The 27367-nt window shown below is 38.4% G+C and overlaps 1 protein-coding gene across 3 annotated transcripts in view; it reads left to right on the forward strand.

Annotated features, from left to right (window-relative positions):
* The window catches only part of SMC5 (structural maintenance of chromosomes 5), a 39320-nt gene extending 16679 nt beyond the window's left edge, over positions 1-22641 (forward strand). For 2 of the 3 annotated variants that reach the window (XM_012577431.5, XM_072922462.1), the window contains exons 11-24: positions 2342-2455; positions 3449-3543; positions 3747-3879; positions 4781-4954; positions 5084-5253; positions 9907-10030; positions 11218-11340; positions 13481-13606; positions 14222-14317; positions 14660-14764; positions 14974-15093; positions 17858-18037; positions 18123-18218; positions 20939-22641. In XM_012577431.5, the coding sequence (XP_012432885.2) occupies positions 2342-2455; positions 3449-3543; positions 3747-3879; positions 4781-4954; positions 5084-5253; positions 9907-10030; positions 11218-11340; positions 13481-13606; positions 14222-14317; positions 14660-14764; positions 14974-15093; positions 17858-18037; positions 18123-18218; positions 20939-21079 (1797 nt within the window). In that variant the 3' untranslated portion in view covers positions 21080-22641. The remainder of the gene's footprint in view (positions 1-2341; positions 2456-3448; positions 3544-3746; positions 3880-4780; positions 4955-5083; positions 5254-9906; positions 10031-11217; positions 11341-13480; positions 13607-14221; positions 14318-14659; positions 14765-14973; positions 15094-17857; positions 18038-18122; positions 18219-20938) is intronic. The other variant, XM_072922463.1, reaches the window with a different exon arrangement.
* Positions 22642-27367: the final 4726 nt, after the last annotated feature.

Raw genomic sequence — 27367 nt, forward strand, 5'->3', positions numbered from 1 at the left:
GGTGCAACCAGTTATTATCCAATTTTACTACTTAAGACTTAAGTAGTTCTTAGTTGCTACTTAAAAGAACAGTGGTAGTTGCCATTTGAGTACCTCCCCTTACAGCACAACTATGCTCAACTATGATTACTTCCCTCTGTGATCGCCAAGTGGGATTTTTTTGTTTGCTCTACCCAGCCATTTAGAGACACAGAAATCAATTGCTAGTTTTGTTTTGTGTTTTGGTTTGGTTTGATATCTGCTGTATGATCTAGAAATAGTGGGGCTAAATTTTCAAAGAGGATATTATTTTATTAGTGCATTGCACCTCTTGCAATATATGCTCCATGTAATATGAAGAGGATGAAGATCTCCAGTTGCACTTCTTTCAGAATTGCAAACTTACTTAATAATATATTGCTACAATTTAAATTAGTATATTTATATACAAATTCTTGCACTTGGTACATGTACTAGAGCTCAGAATTACTTGTATTTAGAATTGAATCCCAGCTATTTCTTGTTATTACCAGAACTCTGAATTCCGCCTGAAAGACCACATGAAGATAATTTTATAACTGCTTCAATAAGGATACCTTTACTTTTACTTAAGGCCACATTAACCTCTGTAACATCAGTTGATGTGTAGATTTGTTTTCACTGTATCAAGGTGTAACCCCTGCCATCGGTCAAGCCCCAGGCAGCTGCTCACTCACTACCCCATCTGTAGAATTGGGTAGAAAATCAGAAGAGTAAAGGCGTAGACAGCTTGTGGCGTAAGATAAAGACAATTTAATAGGAAAGCAAACGTCATGCACGTGAGGAAAGCAAAACAAGGAATTAAGTCACTGTTTCAATGGATGGAGAGGTGTTCAGCCATCTCCAGGAGAGCAGGGCTCCATCATGCACGACAGCGACTTGGTGTCTTGGTTTTGACCAAGGACAGGGTTAAACTTTGGTAATGCTTGAGAGGATACGTGGCTGAGAGGGTGTGGCCCGACCCTAATTTGTTCCATATAACCTCGCCTCTATGCAGGGTGAGTGAGGGAAAGGGACTCTTGCTTTTGAGAATGGCATCTCTTTCAGGTTGGGAAAAGTCACATTTGGCAGTCAGCATTTGTTGGGGGTCTTCAGTGTAACTTGTTAGTCTTACACCTTTTATTATTAAACTTGCTGCAGTTACTGGTTACTTTCTTATCTTATTGCTGTTTCCAGTAAGTTATTCTTATGTCAACCCATGATTTTCACCTTTTTTGCCTCCAGTTTTCAACTCAATCATGCTGGAGCAGGAGGCCGAGATGGGACAAGGAGGGCAAGCAGTGGCATTGTTTTAGTGGGCCTTCTAAATTGAAGAATACCATTCCTATACTATGACATTTGTGAAGCCATCTCTCCAAGTGTACCCCCTTCCTTCTCCTTCTCCTCATGTTCCATACTGAGGATGATGATTTGGACTATTCCTTTGGTCAGTTTGGGCCACCTGTTCTGGCTCTGTTTCTTTCCAGTCCCCCACGGGTACCCCTACCCTACCACTGAGGCTGCATGAAGAGTAGAAAGGGCCTTGGCTCTGTGTAACGTGTGCTCAGAAATAACAGCCATCTCTGTATAATGAAAACTCTATTCAGCACAAGCCCAAAACACAGTCCCATACTGGCCACTATGAAGAAAATTAACCCTACCTTGGCCAAAACCAGTACGCTTTGGTATCATGTAAATTAGTCTCATGTACCTAAGAATTCCAGCTTTCAAATTGCTGTTAACTCTGCTCAGCCTTTTGCTAACTTGAGAATATTAAATTGTGTAGTACTGTGTAATTTTTTCTTTATGTTTCATGTATAGTAACATAATGTTTAATTACTAGTGGAAGTTAACTGAAACCCACAAACATTAATGTTTCATTCAGATTTGGAAAAAATTATCCATTTTAAGTATGTGGGGCTTTTGTCTTAGGAATTCAAAGGTACTTCAGCTTAAGGAGTGTGGTGTTTTATGTTGCTAATTGAAAAAGCCTTACTAGTGCTGGAGCAGAGCCATTACACATAATTTGGGGGATGGTTGCAATTGTAAGGTCAAGATGGAGCAGAAGAGGGAGAGATGGTATGGTGAGAAGTGGTGATAACTTCAGAAGTGGTGAAAAAGGATGTGGATGGCTAAAATTTAAGCACAGTGATCTGTGACTTACCGTAGGTTTCCCCCCAAGAGAATTGGTTGCAAAAAAAGGCAAAGAAATCTATTTTTAAATACATAGTTCTTGTTTTCATTAAATGGAGGTGTGGATATCATCTTGACTATTTAAAGTGGTTTTGGGGGGTGGTAAGTTGAATTGTATTAAATTAACTTGCTCATTACCTTTCTTTATTAGATCAATGTGAAAGACAGTAGACATGCAAAATATGTTGAAAATCACATTTCATCCAATGACATGAGGGCTTTTGTTTTTGAGTGTCAAGAAGATATGGAGACATTTCTGGTGGAGGCAAGTTGGCACCAATTTTAAAACTTTATTAAGTACTGAAGTAGGAACCCTGAACTTGGAAGTCTATAGAGTAAATCTGTATGACAATGATAGATATCTATAGCATAACAAGTAGATAATGTGAGGTATTCAGAGATTTTCTTCAGAATTAAGATTTCCTTAAACCTTAGACTAATTGGAGTGATGTAGAAATATTAAGAAAATGTGTTTTTTTAGATTGTCTTCCTTGGATAGGCAATAATCACTTAAGTAGAAAATACAGTGTACAAGAATATGGCTAGAGTGGAAATCTACAAATTTCGTCCTAAAATTTTCCACTGCCCTTTTACTAAAGAGGCAGGAAGTGGTTTTTGTGACATGCAGTGGTCCAAGCAGCAAATCAAACTTGTATTTTCATAATTTTACTGTGTCCTGACTCGGTGAGAATATTGCTCCTTTTGAAAGTCAGGCAGATGATGAAGGAGGAAAAAACCAGAAGATACGTTATTAAACTGGCACAGTGTTTCCTAATGGTGTATTTAGTGACAAAGTGTCCTGCAATTTTTGAAGACTCGTCCACTCTTCACGGAAGCTAACTACTTTTTTATACCTGAACAGTACTGGTGATGTCTCAAGTTCTGGGGGCTTTTCTTGCTTGTGTGGTTGTGGAACTCAGTTCAAGGCTGCTTTAACCAGCTCAACTAATCTTCACTTATATAATTAGCTCTTTAGACTGAGCATTTGGGTCTGGATTTCTTTGATTGCTTTTATTTTCTCTAGCATATAGTGTTTTCAGAGATGCTAATAGATTTTGCTTTTAGAGAACTTGGTTATTTTTGAGCCAAAGTGAATTTGTAGGTTCTTCCAGAGGTCATCAGTTGAAAATAATTCTGACTCTGTGAATCAATAATTAATAATTTATTTGCATATAGCAGATTTTTCTGGTCTTTACCAGAAATTAATCTAATTAATCTAATACAATTAAAAATTTAATCTAATACAATTTTAATACAGGTGCGTGATCATCAGAAACTAAGAGTGAATGCTGTATGTGCACCTTCTGAATCATGTGCTGAAAATTTGCCTTCAAGACCTATTGAAGAATTACAGTATGTATCTGATTATATCAGGGAAATAGTTTTAAATGAAGTGGGCTTTTATTGTTGCTACGTATTAGAAATTTTTATGCAAATCAAATTATCACCAGTTCAGTTCTGGGTTAGTGGGACTTCTCTCTGATCCTTCAGTAACTTCAGCTTGCTTACCTGCTGGATTTGATTTGTGATAGTTGGTTTTTTTATCTCTTCTTCAGCCAATATGGATTTTATTCATATTTACGAGAGTTATTTGATGCTCCTCCTCCCGTGATGAGTTACCTTTGTTACCAGTACCATGTTCATAATGTTCCTGTGGGAACACAGAAGACCAGAGACATGATTGAAAGGGTAAAGTATCTGAAGAGGCATAGATACATCTGTCGTGTGGAGTTTTATTTTGGAAGTTGTTTGGCAAGTAAATATGGAGAGTGCAAAAAATTGCTTTAGCAATTTTATTTTTCCTTTTTATTTGCCTTGTAGAAGTGGGAACAGGTCATTATGGGCTAACATTTTGCAAGACATGTTAACAAATTCAATCGACCTAATTATTCAGTAAACCTAATTGACAGAAGATAGCTGATGCTGCTGCATATATTAACTGAACAACATTTTTAGTCAAATGTACCTTATCCTATGGAGGCTTTTTGCTGTTTCTGATTTACTGGACATTTTTTCTCTTTATGTATCTTGAGTTATGGCAAATCTTTGGTTATTTATAGTATCCTTTTTGATATGAATCCTTTAAAACTATCAGCTCTGGTATTTTTATGCCTTCTTTTTTCCTACAGATGCATTTGCTTGACTAATACATTACAGCTCACTTTATGGTTTCATCTATTAATTCTTGAGTACTTTGTTTCTTTGTTACACAGGATACTTGTGTAACATGTTACATATCTAAAGGAAATACAGTAGTCCTTGTTCACTATGCACTACCAATGCTAACAATTTTTTATTGGTGTCTGCAATATCTTAACAATCAGACTTCTTTAATTAGTTATGGTAATATACTCCAACAGTATCTCAGCAATTCTTTGCTTAACAGTCTGAATTACAAGGGTAATGGTGCATTAAATTTAGCAATAACCTTTTTGCAAAGGTTATTAATAAGTAGGTCCTTCATAAGCTGAAGTTTTTGTATTGTGTTTATCAATCACATTTATTACTTGTTCTGAAAAGTATTGCCTTAAGTAATGCATTTAACAGATTAATATTTTTTGTCAGATTAATATTGTTCTGTATTTCTTAGGTCATACAGGAAGCCAATATAAGGCAAATGTATACAATGGAAGAAAAATATGTTATTAAAATATCTGCTTACACAAACCAAAAGATCTCTAGTAACACGTGCTTGCAGGAGGCACAGTATCTCACTAGTTCAGTAGATACAGAAGAAAGAAGACAATTGGAAAACCAGCAACAGGTAGAAATGTATTTCTGTAACTGTATATGTTGTGACCTACTAGCTATTTTATCATGCATTAAGGAGAGCCTGCATATGTTAGTATAGTATGCAGTAAGAATGCTAGTGGTGCGTGTTCTTTTATTTCAGGACATCAGTAGTACTTTAAAGTCACTGGATGCACGTTTGACTGCACTGTTTGACAGACAGAAACTTCTGGATCACAAGGACAATAAGCTCAGGCAAGAGAAGAAGGAGCTTTTAGAGAGAGGAAACCGGAGGAGGCAGTTGGAATCAAAAATTGCTGTGAAATATGATAGGTAGGAAACAAGCCACGTTATCTATGAAATAATCTATACTATCTATGTTATCAATTTTAAAAGCAGATATATTTTTGTCTTGTCTTACTGCAGTGTGCTTTTCCCTTAAAAAGTAGCCAGTAGTTGAGCATCAGATACAGGTGATAACCAAGACAAGGAAAGTGTTTAGAAATTACGACAGTATCTGAGACAACATGTAGTAATGTTCCAGATGATTTTCTGTAGTAAAATCATAGGATTCCAGTTAAATATCACTGCATTTATTTACTCAAATATTAGGTTATTGTTCTGACTTCTAGACTATGTAGCACATATGTAGATAATGCCATAATATGCATTAATGGTACTAAGTAAACGTATCAGGGATTGAGTAAGATCCTAGTTGTCCATAGTGTTAGTCATTGCATATCTTTTGTTTTTGTGGGCCTCTGCAGTTAGTTTTTCTGTTACTGTTTGTCATAAGGCAGAGTCAGGGCATGGTTCAACAAGGTTAAGCACACTCCTAGTAGGCAGTGTAAACAGCATTACCATCCAGTCCGGGCCTTTCTTGTTTTAACCTAGGAATACTGTCTATCAATTCTTCTACTGTGCACTTCATAAGAGAACTTTGTTGCATCCTGTCAGTGGTTTCCATGGTGGAATGAAACAGGGCTGTTTTTATTAGTCTCTTGTCTATGGTGAGCAGAGTGCCCTCATCCTGCGCTGTAGAGCATATGCTGTAGCCCCTGACCATCTTGATTGCTCTCTGAGTTTGTACCAGGTTGTTCAGGTTTGGCACAGTGGTCCAAACTGTGTGCAGTGCTGAACAGAGAGGAAAAATCATTTATCCCACCTATGTTTCCACTTGTACAGCCTGGTTTGCCACTAGGGTCCACTGCTTGCTTATGTATAGCTCACTGTCCACCAGTACCTGAGGTTCTCCTTAGCAGAGCTTTGCTGCAGCCAGTCCTAAGCCTGTATTACTGCCAGACGCACTGTCTTCCTGGGACAGGACTCTGCAGTTGTCCTTGCTGAATCTCACGAACCTTCTCTCAACCGCTTCCCCAGCTTCAGTAGACCTCTGTGAAACGCATGCCCATTGCCTCCTGCCACTTCAGTGTCTAAAAACCTGATAACAGGGCCCTCTCTCTGCTCTTCCATGTCACTTGCAGAAGTCCTAAATAGAACATAATCATTGGTACTGACTTGTGGGCAAGATGAAACAAGCCAAGAGTCACCATAGAACCGCATTTTTTACGTATTTAGTCTTCAGTTAATCCAGACTGTGGTCTCCAAATTTGAATGCATGAATGGTGTGGAACACAGCACTCAAAAAATGAGAGAAATTACTCTAGACCCAGTAGACTGAGAGGAAGATGAAGCTGATGCAGGTTAATGCTCCTGCATGTATCCAGTAGTGAGGCTAAGCCTAACTTCCCACTAGACACACAGAGAACACATCTAAAGAGCATATGTGTACGTAGTTACACATTGCAGTGTGGTCATACAGAACAACTGGACAGATGCAGCACTGGTGGTTGCCTCATGTTTGTACTGTGTCTGAGCAGTATGGGATTACCCTGGTGCATTGTCTGTGCATCTCTATGGGCAGTGTGGATCCCATTGGTAGCTGGTTCCAGACACTCGGAATCTGCACAGTCACTACCTCTGGACCTCAGTCTCCTGAATTGCTTGTACCTGGAAATGCAAACCCTTGAGGTTGTTGCCCTGGTTCTGTTGGCCTGTACAGACTACCTCCCTCACCCATGTGTGCCTGCATGCTGAACTGCCTGTGACTCCCTAGTTTCCCAGTAGGTCATTCTGTGGTCCTTGTCTCAGAGATACAGAAGTAGTATATATGTACAGAGGTAGTCACGACTCCCCCAGTCTGCACCCCATAGCCAGTACTCCTCTCATCTTACCCCTAAGTACATACATGTGGCAGCAATCTGTGTCAGCCAGGCTGATCACTCCAGTAGTCATTTGTTTCTGTGGTGTCAACCTTAGTGACTCACATACTGTCTTAGCTCCTAGGCTGCTTACTGTCTAGTGTGTCATGGTCTTTATTAGGGATCAAGCACTCTGTTGCACACCTGTACCATGGTGCTGGCAGCACAGACGGTCACATCATCCCATGGTACACTCACTCTGGTCTCTCCAGCCAGGTGCAGCCGTCACAGACAAGCAGGCTCCCCCCTCTGACAACTGCTTGTTTGCACTTAGACTTCCAAACACATGAGTGCTGAGTAGAAAGCAAGAAAAGCGGGAGGAATAGAGCTGAGTAAAAAGAATATGCTAATTTGGCATGGTTGAACAAGGGTAGCAATGAGCCCACTATTTACATCTAAGTGTCCCTCTTATCCTTAGATTCCTCTGTTTTCCTATACATGTTATTCTCCAAGTTACCTAGTTCCTCCCTTTCCTCATGTTTGTTTTCACCCTTGAATATGTAAGAGTCCTACACTTTTCTGCTGCATCCCATCATGTCTATTCTATAATACAATGTCCAGCACTATGCCGTTCTACAGGAGGTGCAAAGGACTGGGCTGGGGGCTGAACACCTTGGGAGAGTCTCAGTAACAGCAGCTGATAGTGACTTTTTGACTGCAGAGGTTAAAGGACTCTGTTCAGTCAGGGATGCTAATGTATCCCCCTTACAGACTGAGGTTTCTTTTGACACTGAATTGATGACTAGTGAAGTTGGAGGACTTGGCCTTTAGGAACAAAGATTCAGGGCAGTCTCCACTGAGATAAGAACAAATTTTTCAGAAACATGATTTCTCGTTATGTTATATAATTACTTTTTTATACAGATATCTTCTATATCATATTTAGGAGTACTGTTGTGTCACCTTTCTGTAATTTTTACACTGTGCTGCTTCAAAAAATATCCTTATGTTCATGAGCTACAGCGAGCAATTGGTAGCCCTGGTGAACCTTCACAGGACTTGGCCAGCAGTGAGGCTGCTCAGCCCCGCTGAGAAATTCAGGTCACTCAAAAGTACCCTACAAATATATTGCAGCATATTCGGTGCATTCACAGTACTGCTAATGCAAACAGAAGTGCCCACTAAAATGTGAAAAAGCCATGAAACCACCAGGGTTTCCAGGTGAGCTGCAGTCAGTGGAGAATAACTGGTTTGTTAAAGAGGAAGGAAGGTGGAAAGATGGTGTGACTCTCCCTTTGCCAGGAGAGCTGTCACCAGAGGTTGTGCCACTACTTAAATTAGAGTAGGGGACTGCTGTTCAGTCTTGCAGGTGGAGTCACAGACAGGCATGTGTTTACTCATCTCCTTGAAGCCCAGTGTGGTACCTCTGTAGACTTACTTGACAATAGTATTTTCAGGTATTCCTTTTGCATTTCAGAGCCTGAAATTACATAAGAGCTGTATCATTACCTGGAAGAGTGGCTTTTTGTTTTATTTCAGTTACTTTTTTGGTTTGTAACATGACATGTAGGTGTGGTTCTTAGGGACATAGTTTAGTGAAGAACCTGGCACTAACCAGGTTAGTGGTTGGACTCAATGCTCTTAAGGTCTTTTTCAACCCAACCAACTCTGTGATTCAAGAAGGCAACCCCCCCCCCTCCCCAGTCCAAAGCGTGCCTTGGTGTTGACTATGTTGCTGGGTTTCACACCTGACCACTGGTACTGAGGCTGTTCTGGGAGAGGGTGTCCCTTTCTCTGAGTTCTGAATTTGTGTTCCCATCTGCTCCCATGGCCCATGCTCCCATGGTGCTCCTCTGGGCTTGTGGAGATTGGCATTTCATGGACTCATGGCTCATGTGGTGGGCCTGGGTGTAGCTAAGATGCAGAGTATTATTTGGACTTCTGCCATCTGCTGTTGTCTCTTTTATGTGTGTGGAGGTGAGCTTCTATCAGGTACCCTGACAGAAAGCTAAAATTGACATTTTAGTTGAGATCAAGCAACCACTTGCTCTCCATCACCTCATTGTTTTACAGTTGGGTTCACGAGGTGTAGCATGCCCTTGGTAAATGCTTGTTGAATCTCTATGATCACCTTCTCTATTATGCCCCTAGAAGTCCTTCCTGAAGGGACTTGTTTTACCATTTTCTCAGGGATCAAAGTGAGAATGACCAGTTTGTAGTTTCCTGTATCACACTCTTGGCCTGTTCAGGAGTTTTGGAGGATCTCCAAATGCTTTGCTGCTCAGTTAATGTCATGGCTCCCCTTCCATGTTCCGAAAGTCTAAAACAAGTGAAAACTGTTTTTCTGTGCTGAAATGAGGATACAATTTTTTTTTATTGGCTAGAACATGCAACAAGAAGTGAGTAAACTTCCTGAACTCACCTGTGCTGTATTGTTGCAAAGAGCTATCAGAAGAAGAAAAGTTTATTCCTTACACTGATTTTTTTTTCTCTAATTTGAAACTTACAGAAGTAAAGGACTTCTGTAAGCAGCAAGTGAGTAATGGTTGCTCAATGATGCTGTTAGTAGCCAAAAGTGGAGTTTCTTTAACTGTTACTTTTTTGTCTGTTGTATTTCTTTTGTTTGGTGTGTAGACTGGGAATACCTCCAATGTCTTTGGAATGTTTGGGAGTACAAGTTCCTATTCTTGCTAACTGTTGGTTTGTCATCAAGTTTAAGAATGTTTGTATTTTTAATACAATTTATTTTTAGTCACAATGAATCAAATATTGATTCCTCCCATAGTTTAAGACAGCTGGAACACGATGCTATTGACCTAGAGAAGGAATTTCAGCTGGCAAATGTAAAGATCAAAGAAATAAATAAACAAAAAGCAGAACTTGTTACTGAATTGATGCATCTCATCGAGGTATGTATTTTTAACTTGGAGTGTGTTCCACTTTTATGAAAAGTCCAATTCTTGTCATTTAAGTAGGAGGCATGTGACATTTGTTGCTGTCATTGTTTTCAAGTTTTTAATTTTTGAATGAGCTTAACTTTTTCCATTTTTCATCTCCTAATTTTTTTCTAGTCTGTGTTTCTGATAATTATTTTTAAAATGCTTAAGAGAATTGGAAGCAAATAAACATTTACCTGTGCCCAAGTTCATACTGTAGAAGCTTTGAGTTAAAATGACACGTAGAGAAGATCCCAGACTTTGGTTTACCACTGTGGTCAGATGCTAGCACCCTCAAAATTTTATCTTGTAGGTCGTCTAGGTCTGTAGTTGAAACCGTATCCTCCCTTTCATTAAGGGAGAGAATTCTTTTGTATTTTTATGCTGATCATAAAGACATGATAAACAGTTGCTTTCAATGGCCCATATTTGTAGCTACCCTTTAGACAGTAAATAATTTAGACAGTAAATAATCTGTTGATAGTTGTGAAGTCTCTAGACTGTTCCTGAGGCTGACTTGTTTGGAAAAAAACCCAAAAATTTCAATGTCATCAAACCAGATTCTAGTGATCATTAAAGTCTGATACGTAACTTCTCAATCATAGCTTTGTTTAGTTGTCATGTGCTGTTCCAGTTAAGACATCAGATATAAGAGTTCTGTACATCTTGTCAGTCAACTGTAATGTCATTGAAAGATGTGTATGCCTTTTGTGTTTATTTTTTTACCTTTTTCCATCTCTGTGTGGCATACGATGTCCACCAATATTCACCTCTTGGATTCTTCTGAGTAACAGTTGAGATGGCCTTAGCTCTTGTATTTCACATTATGGTATATAGTGAAGGGAAAGAGAATGGGGGGAGGGAGGGTTGATGTAAAATTGTGGGTTGAAAGTAGGTGTGTATATGTAACTACATATGTGTACTTATATATATTTGGTTGAAATTATGTGTGTATTTGTAGATACTTGTAAGTACATGTGGACTATACATCTTGAAGAACTTGGGTCACCACTTTTCATTGAATTTGGCAGCAGTATTGATGACCTGAACACAGTGTGAGACTGTGTGCTATGACTAAAAGGATGAGTAGTTTCTAAAGTAGTGATTTTATCAGTTTTTAGTCTGGTGAAAGAAAACCTGCTTTGTTTTCCTGTGTTTAGAGGATTGTACCATTGAACGTCGAAAAAGTAAATTTGGCTTTTCAGATGACCAGAGTGACTGCTGAGAAGAACAGACTACAGTCAGAGTGCAAAGCGGGAACTGAACAGCTAAGAGCTGCACAGGTAACAATGTTTATGAATATAAGCTAGTAATTCAATTTGATCATAAAGATAGAAGTAAAAATTGGAGAGCAGCTTGAAAGGTAGGAGATAGTTATTTTGTATGGATGGGTACTTCCAAAAAGAATGTCTTAGCATGTAGTTAGAAAACTAGTCGAGTTATAGTTACCATCACTTGCTGGAAAATTAGGCAGATGAGAACTTTTTAAGAGGAGCATAGAGTAACTTGAACACAGAGATGAAGTCCAGCATGTTATTCAGAAAATCACTGTTGCATAACTTATTACACATGATGCATCTTTTATTCAGTTTATCAAAGTTCAGTTAGAATCATTTAGTTGCTGGGGCTCAGTAAGGAGTAAAAGTATTACAAAGCCATGAACCTCATGTCAGTAATGTGCATTGTCACTGGGAAATTCATTTAATGTTTCTGCATGCACCTTTATAATTTAGGGAGAAGCTTGGGCTGGTACATAGTTAGATGTCTGGTCAGATCAGTAGACAAGATTTGTGATTTGTAACATTCTGATAATTCTTAAAAATTGCCTTCTTCCTTGTAAAAGGTGTGTGTGAGTCAAGTGGAGTCCCATTGAGGCCCCCTCAGGAAACCAGCAGAAATGTTAACATTGCCACATACTTTTATTTTACAGAAGAAATAAAGATATGTAAAAACTTGTGTATTTGTATTTGTCTAAATTTTATTTTGCATGTGGGTCTTGACAGTAAACTGGCAAAGTTGAGTGAAAATTGAAATGTGACTTGTTGAACTTTCAATGCATTTATTCTAGTACATGCTTCCTAGTAACATCAAATATCTATTGCTTTCTAGTTTTTCTGTCACATACTGAAGTTTCTCCTGCCAAATATATATTTTCCTCTTCACTGAAGAATTTTACTTAGCTTGGATCGGGCATATTCAATATTGAATCTATTTCAGATTTTAAGTGCCTACAGATCAATTTGAGCTCTTGTTACATGCAGAGCTCCCTTCCAGTGGGAGCTTTATATTAATTGAGAATTGAAATTCCCCACTTCAGATTATTCCGAATTGATTTGGGCTGTGGAAATGTTCAAACACAAAATTTATGCTTCTTGTAGGAAAAAAGTATGAATGCCTCTTATGGGATCTTTTGCTGTCATTATCATGTCAGAATATTTCAGATGAAGCCATTTGACTTTGAAGTTTGTGGGATCCAAAATACTATTGCAGGGCATATGTAGATAACCAGTGGAATGTAACTATTGTGCTGTACAGTAGTATTTACACTAATTCAGTATAGCTTGAGTTCTTGGCTGTAAAGAAAAAGGGTGACATCCTCCTTTACTGTTCTACCTGTACAGCTCTAATGACAGTGCTTGCAACCCATGTGACATTTCCCTCCTCTGCAATAGACTTCATGAAGTAGAAGAGGTGGTCTAAAAAAGACCTCTTCTAAAATTTTTCTAACCTTTCTGAGAACACCAACTCAGTATAGAAAAATATTTTTACAGTTTGTTTGTGGAGATTGTGAAATGCTTATCTGTAATGCAAAGATCTATTTCGTAGTGCTTAGTGGAGAGGGAGGGAAGAACAGGTTTTTTGAGTTGATAGCTGCTGAGAACAGATAACTCTTTTGAGTATGAGATGATCACTAATGATCATACCCATAACTACTGCTTCTGTTGTATTTAGTAAATATATATTAGTTCCAGAAAGTAATGACAGTGACTATCAATGTCTGTGTCCTGTTTATAAAACTATGGAACAAGCATTTCCTTAACTGTATGATTTCAAATGAAACTGAATTTTTTTCACCACTGGAGGGCTCCTATATTTAGCTTAAGTACACGACAGTAAAACTTGGGAAGATAGCTCTTGAATCTTCATGCACACTTGTTAAGCTGAGAGAAAATAAATGTAGCTACTTCTGAAGAACTTGCTTTTGATCAGTTTACCTTGGCATCTGCTGACTTGATGATCAGAGAGGTATAATGAGTTCTGTCAGTTGAAGCAAATTTTTTTGGTATTTTAATATTGTTTTAATCTATTTTTTCTGCTTCAGATGTGGTTTGTTGCTAGTATACTAGTGTTACCTCTGAAAATTCACAATCATATTAAAAAAAAGTGCTGATTTTTAAAAATATCTTTTAATATTTCTAACAGCAACGTTTTCATGAACTGGATAATAGGAAGCATCTTCTTTATGAGAAGTGCACGGAATTGATGAAACAAGGTCGCCATGTTTGTAGATTGGGTCCGGATCAAGATTTTCCAAAAGAATTTCAAGTTGTATGTACAAAAAGAAATTTTCACGTATCTGTTGAACTTCTAACTTCTCCTGCAAAGAGTGTTGTATATTTTTTATTAGAGGCTCTCAGTAAAGGGTTACGTGTACTTTTGCTACTGTTGTTATTAAACAACCTTTGAAATAGTGCTGAGATACCCTTTGACTACTGCTTTTTTGTGCATGGGGAGAGAAAATTAGACCTGTGGTTTCAATTGGAATCCACAGTCCTGTGTTCACAGAAGTAAATAGAGGCCGTATTTTTCTGTCTTCTGCTCTAATGGAGCAACAGAAAAGAACTGAGGTCTGGACCCGGCCTCTTAGGAGTATTCATTTGCTTTACTTATCTACCATAGTCCTTGTCTTACACTGAACCTCTGAGCATCTGTGCCTGCACAATTTAGGTAACAAAGGAGCAGCTAATTATGTAACAGCACTTTCAACTTTCTTTTTCTGTCCAGAATAGTTAGTAGGGGAATCTTGTTATGTTAAATTTTTAGTATGTGACACCCTGATTAAAAGTAACAAAATAGTTTATGGTTTATCCAATTTTTCTTTAAGAAAGCTTGAGTCCTTTGTTAATGTTGCTTTGTAACATGTGCAATCCTTTGTCTTTAAAGGCTTTTCAGACTCTTCCAAACACATTGGAGGAAATTGATGCTTTTCTGAATGAAGAGAAAACCAGGGCTTCGTGTTTCGCAGGCCTCAGTGCTTCAGTATGTTCATTGCTTTCCCTCCCCCTCTTACCCATATAGTACTTGTTTCCTACTCTTGGTATAATAGGCTAGACAGTAGGAACCAATGTGCTGTAAATGCCAGCTTCTGCATCTACTCAGATTTAAAGTAGGTTCTTTAAAAAAAGACGATGTTGCAACAGTTTGAGAGGAACAAAGGTTTACGGTTTCCTTGCTTTAAAGTTAGAAATCCATTTTGTTTAGTGTGCAGTGCAGTAATCTGTGTAATTGTGTTTGAACAGTATCAATGCAGTGTGGTATTTTTACAGTCAGGGTTACAGTTAAGCAAATGTTTTGTTGACTGCTTGTTTTTTATTCTGGCAGGTTGTTGAAGAATACAATAAGCAAACACAAGAAATACAGCAGTTGACAGAATATCTAGAGGAAAAGAAAAATGAGTTGAATAACTATAAGCAAAACATATCACAGGTAATAGCTGAAGTTACTTCTATATAATTATTATAATTCTATGTCATTGTAGGAATGTATGTACAGAAATAAACAGTAACATTTCAGATTGTTTTGAGTGTAAACTGAGATGCTAACTTCCCAAATTATGGTGTTTTTTCAGTGTGAATGCTATCTCCAAAGGAAAATTCAGTTCTTAAATTGATTTTATGTGTATATGTCTGCTTTAGGTCAAAGAAAAGTGGCTAAACCTCTTGAAAGTGATGATTGAACAAATTAATGAAAAGTTCAGTAAGTTTTTTAGTTCTATGCAGTGTGTTGGTGAAGTTGATCTTCATATGGAAAATGAGGTATGATTAATTTTTCATATACTATTCATATTTTCTTTCATAATGTTTTGGTCATGTAGTGCTAGAGCAAAATAGTAAGTTGTCATGTGGTGATGTTTTTTTTTAAAAGCACTGAACTTTTACTCAACACTTTCAGTGTACTAGAACTGACTTATAAGTCTGATTGAAGACAAGTGAGTCTTTATCCTGATGACTAGGACTTCGCCTCCTGACTTTTGGAATAGGCCTACTTACAAGCCTTGGTTGGAAACATTGTATTTACTTAGCTGTTACTCAGATTTATTAAGCTCATTATTTAATTCTGAATTTTCAGCTAATTTTTGTCCTCTGTTATCATCTAAATCTTGTATTATTAGGTATTGAATTGATTTGGTTCTACATGTAGTTTCTACTGGAGTCTGGGAGCATTTGATCAGTTCTGAAAGCAGCTGTCATTCGGCCCATCTTGTTATCTTCTCAGTAACTTTTATACGTAGGGCTTACCTCTCGTGAAGAGTTTAAAGCATCAGTAGAACTTGAGGAGAAATATTCAGTGCAATGAACTGGAGAGGGAAAATTGGTAGTTTGTTTTAAATTGATCACTGAAATGATGATGTCAAGACTTGCATATATTAACACATAGACTACACAGTAGTGAAAGTTGACACATTTTTTTCTGGCTTTTGTTTTTTTGTTGTAAATTACTCAAGCAGCTTTTCTTAAAATAACAGTGGCAATTATTACTCAGGGCAGAAGAGTAACTGGTAATGCTCTTTATATGAGCTGCATAAAAATATTTACCTGGAGACTAGTAATATAAAAAAGTAAAACAATAAAACGAACTTTTCAGGTCTTTTGATAATTACCTCGACAGATCTGTATTACAGAAAAACTGTCTGTTAGATATAAATATGCTGAGAGAGAGAACACAGAGAGAACAGTAAGGATTTAAAAGCAAAAGGCAAGTGGAGTGCCTTTCTGAATCTCTTCTTTGGAAGGTCTTGCTTTTCTATTGCAAAGATGTCACGAATAGTTTTAAGAGATTAGCTAGCAGTACTGTGTCTGTGAGTAAAACGTCTTTCCTCAAGAGATCAATGGCTACAATATAGAAGGGTGGTTAATGTGTTCTCAAGTTTGTACTCCTTGCTGTTCTCTGCAGGAGAATCTTTTGTCTGACCTGTAGATGAGAGAGACTCTTGAGGTAGACTTACATTTTATTAGAGATATTTCTGACACTGAAGTTCAAGCCTCTGTTAGTCTGCCCTACAGGAATCTTTAGATCTGTGAATGTCGTTGGTGACACTACCTGTTGTCACCATTGGATAATAGGAGCAATTGGACATTAGGAGGAACTTCTTTTAGAAGAGGTGATTAAACATGGAATGGACTGAGGAGGGAAGTGATGGAGTCACCATCCCTGGAGATGCTTAAGGAATGACTGGACAGAGCACTCAATGGCATGGTCTATTTCCCAGATTGGTGTTCAGTTATAGGTTGGGCTTTGGTCTCAGAGGCTTTTTCCAGCCAAAGCGACTCTGTGATAGTGTGTGAAACACTTAGCTGGTTTCTGCCTTAACATGCTAGCAGAAGCCTCTGGGAACAGTCTGACTTTCCTTGGTAATACTTAGTAGCCAGAATTTGTACTGCTACTCATGATAACCCTCACATTCCTCGACTCACCACAAAAGAGTTTTGAGCATAATTTTTGTCAGGTTTTGTAACATCTGTCAGTTATACAAACTGGCATTCAAAATAGTGTGGCAGTAGTCAAGATCTGACTGATGCCATCGTGTCTGTGTTTCACAGCAGTCTTTTTTTATTTGGCTTTGCTAGCCTGTATCTTCACTTTTTCAATCCTGCTTTTGCCAATGCATCTGAAATTAGAGTGGGTTTAGAGACTTTAGATTCTGGTGTTTATTTCTCGTTATATGAAATTGTAATCAGAACAAGTCACAGAATCACAGGTAAGTTGGAAGGACTCAGAAGGATCATCAAGTCTAGCTCTTAAGTAAATGGCCCATAGAGGGATTGAACACACAACTTTGGTGTTGTTGGCATTGTGCTCAGACCAACCAAGTGAACTCTATTGCCACTGAACACAACTTCAGGACTCATAGAAAGTCCTCTGGAGATTTCTTTTTCATCTTAAGCAGGAATCCATTTCATTGTATGGTCCTTCTTTTGAGCCACATCTGTTATCCTGATACCTTGCATCATTGGCTGAGGCTGCTGACAAGTTTGACTTTCCCGTTAAAGAAAGGCCAGCACTGGAATCCTTGTATGTGGTTTTCCCATTGAAGTATGAAAAGGAAATGGCTGTCCTGATGGATTTTGACCTGCTTGCACTTGAAGATGTTCAGATTGGTATACAACTACACAAACACCATTACTCCACTGTTCAAATTGATAATATCCTAAGGGAATTTTTTTTTATTAATGGGATTTATAGGGACATTGCTTTCTTCTTATTCTAGCCAAGATTTTTATTTTCCCGTTGATGTTCTTACTGCATATTAAACCTTTCTCAACAGGAATTAACAAATCATAGTGATGGAAAGGGAATGGTATTGGAAATTCTGTACCAAAAGTAGACAAGAGTGAAGGGAAACAGATGAAACAGAATTAATCTATATATGAGAAGCAGAGTTAATATATTGATTTTAAGTTGAACCTGAGTAGTTGGTAGATCCATGTACGTTTGTATAAATGTAATTTAGTTTGCATGTCATTGTAAAATAAGCTATAATAAAAAGAAAATGAGTTTAAAAGGTACTGGCTTTCACAGGAAGAGTATGAGAAGTATGGAATTCGCATTAGAGTCAAATTCCACAGTAGCACTGAACTTCATGAATTGACTCAGTATCATCAGAGTGGAGGTGAGAAAACTGTTTCCACTATGCTATACCTGATGGCTCTGCAAGAACTCAACAGATGTCCTTTCAGGGTTGTTGATGAAATAAATCAGGTGAGAATCAGTCGTGTGGTATTGTTCTTTCTGTATATAGATGCTTATGACATAGTGGAGAGAACACTTTTTTTTTCCTTTTCAGGGAATGGATCAAATGAATCAGAGAAGAGTTTTTGAAATGGTTGTGGAAACTGCTTGTAAAAAAAGGACATCTCAGTACTTCCTCATTACACCAAAGGTGTGTGGCAGAAAATGAAATAGGATGTTTAAAGTGTAGGAGAATTGGATTTTATGTGATAATACATTGATAAACACTGTATAAATTTTCTCTGTTCTACCTGAGAAATTTCGATTAAAGAGAGTATTTGCCCATTTTAAGGACAGTCAGGCAAAAATTGAGATGATTTAGACCAAGGCTCATAGGCTTATCTCCTCAGAAGCCCGCTCTGGAGTTGTGGTCCCACTGGAACCACATGTGTTATCCACCAGTGGACAGGGTTACCATGGAAAAGGCTGTAAAAGGTAATGCCTCTATCTAACACAAAATTCAGACTGTAACAGAGACCAAGTCAGATGATGATATTGTAGAAGGAGCAGGCTAGTGCTGCTGACATTGGAACTAGAAGAGTCCTACATGATTACTTAAATAGTTTTCCTGTATTAATCTGAGATTTAGAGGCTCAGAAAAGGTGAGATCTATGCTCTGAGAGTGAGCAGTTTAATTGTATTCTTTGGTCAAAATTTAAAAAAAGGCAATTGACTTACTAGTCATGCAGTGACGCAGTGCCAAGGTTTGAAAGGGATAAATAGGGTGGCTGTCCACCTGCACCATTAACAGAGACTAATGCTGTGTTCAGGTTGATCCAAGACAAATTGAAACAAATTACCATGTACAAATAAATATTACTTGTACACCAGGGAGACAAGCAGTTAGTAGTGTGCTGGTTTTCATTAAGATACCACTCCTTTATCCTGTTATGCACTGTATTTTAGAAAATCTGGCTGGTATGTCCTGTTTTTTCAGTAAATTGCAATTGAAGGGTCTGAATAAAGCCACCTCATAGCATTTACTTTACTGGAAGGAGATGGAAGGTAATGCTTGTTGTTTCTTCTGATCTTGCAGTATGCTTGCCTCCATGCAGTTTGGTCATTTCCTGACCCCATAACTTCTTTTTTGTTGTGTTTTCTATTCCCTTTTGTCTTCTTTTGATACATCTCCTTTTTGAATCAGGTTTTCTGTGTGCTATCCTGCTTAGAGAAAGAACAGAATGATTTAAATGTTGAAAGATAGACAGCTCAACTAACTCTAGTCCTTCCCAAATTTAAGGAGTTGTAGAAAATTGCTGCCTGGGATTGAGTCTGTTGTCAAATTACTAAGAATAGAGACAGGGGAAAATTGAGTATGCAGAGCTAACCAGAAAGATAAAATTAAAATGAAAAAGCAAAATTAGAAAAATCTCCAAACTTTAAAAAAGCAAAAAAACTCAGCATCGTGGTAAGAGGAAACTCAGGGACTATGTTGCAGCCTTATTAAGCAACAAGAGACAGGGTTATGAAGAGGTGGCTGAAGATATTCTTTGTGCCTCCTTCCCTCTTCCCCCCACAAGCAGGTGACATAGTAAGTTACAATGGCCTGTCAGAAGGAAAGTTAGTGAGAGGGCAGGTTGTATAAAGATTTAGCTGATTGAGAGTGTTTGTGTGGGCTGCATTAGAGGATAATTAAAAAGGCTGCACAGGGTGGGCTGAGAAGGTCAGACTCTGCTTTCCGTGGTTTACCTGCAGTTCCTGAGCCTCTGTTATGTCAGCACTTACTAGGAATCACCAACTAGAAAGTGTGACAATTTGTTCTACTAAGCCAAGTTCCATGTGTGTACTCAGTGGATATAGGAGAACTGTGACACTTCTTTTCAGTGTATTGACACCTCCCCTGGTTGTATTTTTAAGCAAGGTGCAGAGGGAAGAGATATAATTAATGTGCAGTAAAGTTGATTAGGAATACTGTATTTCGAGTAGTTGCGGTTTGTTGCCATAATGATTAGATTAACTGAATATGTTCTTAGAAATGAGTTTGAAAATTAGTATTTTTAATACAAATCTGGTGAAACAGGTTACGTTTATTAAACATACAGATAATCACCATGTTGGGAGTTAATTATTTTTTCACTGTAAAGTGAAATTCTAAATAAGGTTAGGTAAATTTTATTGAAAACGGGATTCATTTCAGTACAGACAAATGTAAAATTTTGTATTTAAGTGGGAAAAATCAACAACAGGTATAATGCCTAAATGACTGGGGAGAGGGAAGTGGCCAGTTAAGCATCAGTTGCAGGTAAATTGTTCAGTGTCATCCTGAGCATTGCTTTTAATCTACAGTTTGTGTGACATTTTTGTCTCCTGGGTTTGTGTTTGGCATGGTTTGGATTATCATAAGTAGCCACCTTTGGCTGTTACACTTCAGAAAAGTAGTCCAGGCACCAGAATTACTCCAGAAGGCAGTAGTGCAACTTCTAAGTAATTTTGATTGTTCTGAGTTTCCACTAATGGAAACTGCTTAGCTCAGAGATGCACAAGGCTAAAGAGAGACATAGATTTACTTGGGTGCAATTACTGTCTCATGTCCTGCCCTGGGGAAGAAAGGGAAAAACATTTTTCTGTGCCCACAGAGGAGTGGAGTTATTCTCTGGATACAGCAAAAAAAGCAATGAGATTGATGGCAGCATGAAGGTAGACATTAGATTAAAAAAATTCTCTTCTAATAAGAATAGCAACACATGGAAATTGGCTGATGAGTGAGTCCCTTTGAGGTGGTTTCTAGAAACAAATACACTTCATTTATCAGGTTGTAATCCTGGTATAGTGATATTTTTGAGATCTAGGGTTTTTCATAGATACTATTCAGCTTTTTTAGATAATGGAGAACATCTAGCTATTTTGACTTTGGTTTCTGTTTTTCACCAGCTCCTACAGAATCTCACTTATAATGACAAGATGACTGTGCTGTTTGTCTACAATGGACCTTTTATGCTGGACACATACAAATGGAACATAAAGCGCTTCAAGAGACGGCAACAGTACCTTTCAAGCATGACTGAATCTTAATTCTACATAAGTATTTTATATATCTTTATTGAAACATCTGACTTTCAAGAATTCAGAAATTGTCAAAGAGGAAAACCCTCCAAAAATTGATAATTGAGAATTCTGGTTCTTAAAACCTGCACAAATGTTTGACAGATTTTAAATGCATGGTTTCTTTTTCAGGTGTTTCATAGTGGTCACTTTCTCCAAGTAACCTACTCTTCTCAATAGTAGGTTTAAATAAAATTTTTATTTTTTAATTTTCCTATTCTATAGTAAATGCAGCATCAGAAGTGCAGGTAATTTTTCTAGGTTATCCTGGACTTATTCTGTGACTGTTGTTTTTGTAGAGGTTGGAGTTTCTTTTTCCAAAAATTGGAATTTGCTTTTGGTAAATAATTTTACTTTACCACAGATGTGGGTATTATCCCATTTCCCCTATTGAAATGCAATTTTAAAAATTAGTAGGTGAGCTGTAGAAAAAGGAATAGTTTTTAATGGTTTGTTTTATAAAAATAAACCTGAAATTAATATAAATAATACAATTTTATGAATATATTATTGTTGAGTAAATACTTTCTCTCAAAATAAATAAATATAGTAGCATTTCATTTTGTAGTGCTTGAATTATAAGGTTTTTCTAGCAAGTCTCTTAGCAAGAAGATTAATAGAATTCCTGGTCTTCATGAAACAGTGAGCCTACTGAGCTTGCAGAAGTAAAACTAAGCAATATATAACTTCTTGTGTATTTATTTTTCTAATTAAAATTTCATACATTTTTGGTGATAGAGAAAATAGTGCTGCAGATTTGACACGTAAGTTAAAACCCAGGAGGATTTTACAGGGGGTCGGTCAGCTGCATTGGAGTGATTGTACAGTCAATCGCTTTTCAACAGAAAGCTATAAAAATTTTTAGTAGAGTGCTGGCTATAACTGTTAAGCATTTGGAAATGCAGGTTACAACAGAATGTTGAAGACCTAAAATAAAGTCCTGATTATTAAGTTAACTATTAAATAAGTAAAATTCAACAATTTGATATCTGGTTTCACTGGGTGTTTTTCTTAACAGCATCCTGGCAATGAACTTTGCTAGTTAGTGAAACTGGTATTTCAGGCTTTGATATTCATGCATTCAAAATAAAATAACTCACTACAAAATATGAGGTGGAATGTGGAAGGTTTTAGGTATTAAAGGGGAAGTATTGTAGTTGCTCTTTTGAATAGATGGATGAGCCTTCAGTGCAGTAGAGAACCACATATTCTTGTTTTTGCAGGCCAGTCTTAGTCAATGGAATTGTCTGACTCTGAATTCCTGGAGTAGTTTCTATGATGTTAGTGTCCCAACACAAGTACTGAACAGAAGATGCAAAAGTTTTGAAACTCATGCTGTGATCCAGAGTTAATTTGGGCAGCAGAATGTCTTTGACATAATTGAGGCTACAGGCCTATCTGTCTGACTGCTGTATTGAGAGATCTTGGTTTTAGAAGTGTTCTTTAAAATTGTCTGTTATCAGGGAGTTTGTTGCTGTTACTGTTCGTTTTCATAATCACTGTTGTTTGCAATAAATAGTTCTTATCACTCAGCCTGTCATCTTTGCCTTTTGTGTCTCCAGTTCTCCACTCCAGCACACTGCAGGGGGAGGGGAAAATGGAGCAAGAGAGTGGTGTCTGGTTTGGAGAATCTTGAGGAGGCAAAAACTGGGGAGTACCATTCCTAAACCAGGACAGATTGGCACAGTGTCTGATGGGAGGTGTCTGACGGAAGAGCTAGAGCCTGGGAAGCAGGAGAGGGGGAGCCTTGGCACTCTAGCTTCTCTGTGAATAACTGAGCCAGAATTACTTTCTTCACTTGTGACTCACTAAAACACAGTGTCCAAAATTACTTTTCCTAGAACTTTTTGTTCTGGAAGCACTTTTCCCCCCATACCTTGCTAATTAAGGATAAAACCACGATTCAGTGCACTATGATTTTTGAGAGAAAGGATATGTGGAATCCTCCTCTGCTCCAAGAAAAATTCTTCACCTGTTCCTGCCTAATCATCTGAAAATCATGACACTTTCTATGCCATTGCACCCAGAAATAGGCTTGGCAAAAGCTGTGCTTCTAGGAGGCTCATTGATACAGTGTCCTTTGCATATTCCAATAGTTTGGGTGAAGGGCAATTTTTTGTAGCAGGAGCTGATCCAGTAGTTGCTATAGCCTCATCTTTGGTGCTAACTTAAGCCATTGACAAGACTGAACTAGTAGGGAGCGGGGAACTAAGTGCAGAAAGACGGTATTTTTAGCCACTGAAAGCTTTTCAGGCTTGGCTGTAGCAGTCTGGAAAGCCACCAGGGAAAGCATGGAAAAGTAAGGACCAGTAGCAACAGCAGAGGCTGTAGAAGTAAGAGAGGTGATAAGCAGCACTAGAGCAGCCTATCAGCCTCTCCTGTGGCTCAGCTCTTGCCAAGTGGTGTAATCCTCTGACACCAATTCCCATCTTTATGTTTTCCACAAAATTCCTCCAGCTTTTCTCCACTAACTGCTCCCCAGTTACTCTTGGAAGTAATTCCCCCATTGTCCAGTTTTTCTTCTGTTGATCTCTGTTACCCCTCCCCCTAGGCCGGTGAGGGTGTTTGACAGTTGTACTGGTTTTGGCAGGGATAATTTTTTTCATAGACACTTGTATGGGGTTATGTTTTGCATTTGCGACCAGAACACTTGGTTACATAGGGATCGTTTAGCTGCTGCTGGGGGGTCCTTTGCACTGCATGGATGTTTTTTATGTTTCTCACATTGCCCTGCTAGCACAAGAAGTTTTTAAGCTGGAAGGAGACACAGGTGGAACAACTGAGCAAAGGGCTATGTCATGCTGTATGACATTGCCCTCAGCAGTAAAAGCTAGGGGAAGAAGGAGGGGTGTTTGTAGTTTTGTCTTCTGAAGTAATAGCTATGTGTGGTGGAGCCCTGCTTTTCTGGAGGAATAGCTGAACACCTACCTGTTGATGGGAAGTAGTGGATGACTTCCTTGTCTTGCCTTGCTTATGCATACAGCTTTTGCTTTCCATATTAAACTGTTTTAATCTCAACCCAGAAGTTTTCTTACCATTCTGATTCTCTGACCCATCCCACAGGGGGATGCTGGGTGTGTGGCCCTGAGCTGCTGCCCAGGATTAACCCACAAGAACAGTGTGTGTAGTGTGTGTTGGTCTCAAAAAATGATGTTACACCTGTCATTTTTGCACCTGGAGCTGGATGAGATTTTGGCCAATACCTTTCCTTGTGTATTCGTAGAAGAGCAAGACCTCTTTGGAAAGCATGGTGATGAGAACATGATAAGTTAGCTGGAAAGGAGTGACAGACTTATGTGGGGATAAGGAGCCAAGCATAGTAGAGGACAAAGTTGTTTTTGCAGAAAACAAGACAAAGAGAAGGGATGATAACTCAGAAGATGATGGCAGAAGATACGAAGGAGGCCTGGAAAAGAATAGCTGAAGAGTGCACAGGGAACGTGGATGGTTCGGGGAAAGATGTCAAATTCCCCCTTCCCAATTTGTAACCAAAGCTGTAGACTGTGAACATTACACAGCTTGACCTTAACTGCAATCCATTAATGGTGGTTTACCTCAGTTTGGGTCATGTAATAGATTTTCAAGGTAAATAAAGGTTTTTTTGGATGGTTGGGTTTTGAGGGTTTTTTGTTGACTGGTTGGTTGGTTTGGTGGTTTGGTTTTTTTTCTCAGGGTTTTTACTTGTTTTGTTGGTTTTTGTTGTTCATTTTCCTGAGGAATTACAAACACAATGTAAATCCAAAGCAGATGGTCAGTACAAGGAGTGCACGCTTCTCAAATACCACCAAGAGTACCAGCCTCACTTTGTCCTCCTGCAGTAAAGCTTAAAGGATTGTTCAGGTGAAAAGCCACTGATATTACAGTTTTCTGTTGGCCCCGGCAGCTGAAGAATCTGATTCTGCTTTGTATTTGCTTCTGAACTGAACTGTACCATCCATGAAGGACTTTCCTGGTCAGAATTTCTGTAGAATTTAAAATACACTTTGCTGTATAAAATATACTGTCCTAATATATTTAAAGTGGTACAGTTGCCAGTGTACATGCAATTCCCTAAGCATCAGTATGTCAGAAATCAGTATGTTCATGAAAAATCCTTGCAGTAGCTTATATTGGGGAAAATCCTTTATTTCAGTTTGAATAAATTTCCAGTAAGGCTGTCCTCCTTTGTGTTTGTTTAAAAATTATACTCCTAAGAAATATGGCTTATTAGATGTAAGAGTTGAATGTAGTTTAGCTTCTAGATAAGGCCTGGCTTATTTCATGCAATGCAGGAAGGCAGAGGCAGTGATTTGCCGCCAGCATTCCACAGGCTAGTAATACAACTGTGGTTTTCCCTTTTCTGTATTTTTTGACAGAGCAGTTATGCATGGGTTTTCATAGATCCTCAAAGTATGCTTTCTGCTTAGAAACACTGTTCAAGGCCACCAAACCAGTCATTAACAGCAGGAGAGCCCACACCACAGTATGTGGTGCTTCTGGGAAGCTCTAATATACCTTACATCTGTGTCCTCTGAAACTTCCGCTGCTGTCTTCCTGGTCCCTGCCCATTAGCCAGAACAGAAAGAAAAAGCTGTTGATAAAGTCCAAGACTTTTCTCTGCACTTTTGGTTTATTTCTCCATGCAGCCTGAATTCCAAGATGGCATTGTTGGATCTTGTAATGGTGAACTGCCCTTATGTATTCAGTGATTTTCCTTGTGCTGTTTATACATTTCATTTCCTTTGTACCGTGTGTTTCACTGTGCAGACACATAGGCATTATGTGGCCTAAGAGGCAGTCGACATTATGAAATAGAGACTGATGGGGCTTGATATGAAAAGTGATAGAATATTTATCAATTATCAATTGAAGTTCACAAGCCAGTAAAAATACAGCAATAGTTGTAGCAATTTCAAAAATACAAGCTGAAAGCAATATGGACTCTAGCTTACCCAAAAGCCATGGATGAGCCAGAAAAATAGTGTCTGTAATCATACAGAAAAAGTGTTCAGGATTATAACTGATAGCAGTCAAAATCTCTTTTTGAAATGGGAAGATTTGCACAGTGCCCATGGAAGTGTTTGAGGAGGTGTTTTAGGGGTCAGAAAGTTTCTCAGCTGAGGACAGCATGGCAGTGAAAGCATGGTAGCTGAAAAATTCTTCCCATTTCAAAAAGGGGAAAGCTTCCTCTTCTTTAAAGGAGTCCCATAAACAGTATTTGAGTAAGTACAGTGTTCTGACAATTGGGCATTTGCATTAAAGTTACTGCTGAAGAAATTTTTCCAGTGTGGTTGAGCAGTGTGAAGAGCTCAACCTGAAAGTTTTGTTTCCAAAGCAAAAGTCATTGAGAAAGTTCAGAGCTCTGATGCATAAATAAAACCTCACAGACTTTTTAGCCCTGGAAGAGTGAGTGCTGAACAATGTTGTTGTAGACTCCTATGGAGATCAAAATTATCCAGGTCACCCAGCAGGCAGATACAGAAAGCCAGCCTTCCTTGTATGCAGCTCTCTGAACCACTCTGCAGGCATTTAACTAGACTGTTAAGACATTTTGGGGCATTATTTCCTTTCTTTTGTCCTTGACAGAGAGGAAAAATGAAAATGCAGGATACCCTTCCAACCTTGTAGGAACAGTGTGCTCAGAATCAGCAGGTCTGTGTTCAGGGTCACACTCCCCCATGCCAACTGCCAATGCCTCTGTGGTGCACCCAAGACTTTGCATGACATACCCATTCCTAGTCAAAATTTATATCATCCTAGTGAGACCCCTCTGTACAATGTACTACATCTCACTGGCTGGAAACATCCTTCTAAGGCCTCCTCTACACTAGGCAGATTTTGGTAGCTATTCAAATTACAGCACTAAAACCAAATATTAAAAGGTTTAAGGTGAAGAAGGTTAAATTTGTGGAAAGTTTTTTACTATGAAGTCACAAGCGAGTGAGGCCAGTGCCACAGCCCTCTGTCCCTTAGTCATAAAATCAATGACAAGCTGAAAAAAGAAAACATTATGCTGTGTTTTTTTTTTTATCTGTCCTTTAGCCATCCAACACAAGAAGAGAAAACTCCAACTCAGCATTGAGTAAAATCTGGAAGCTACTTAAAAGTTTTGTTCCAGCTGCAGATGGCAATATTCCACCCATTTGTCCCTGCCTGCACTGCTAGAAGGTTACATGTTCCCTCAGGTCCAGGGCTCATCTGGTAGTCATATCTGAGCCCTGTGCCCATGTACCTGGTTAAATTCCTGTAAGTGGTTGCTTTCAGTAACTGTGATTTCCA

The sequence above is a fragment of the Taeniopygia guttata genome, chromosome Z, assembly GCF_048771995.1.
Source record: "Taeniopygia guttata chromosome Z, bTaeGut7.mat, whole genome shotgun sequence".
Lineage (NCBI taxonomy): Eukaryota > Metazoa > Chordata > Aves > Passeriformes > Estrildidae > Taeniopygia > Taeniopygia guttata.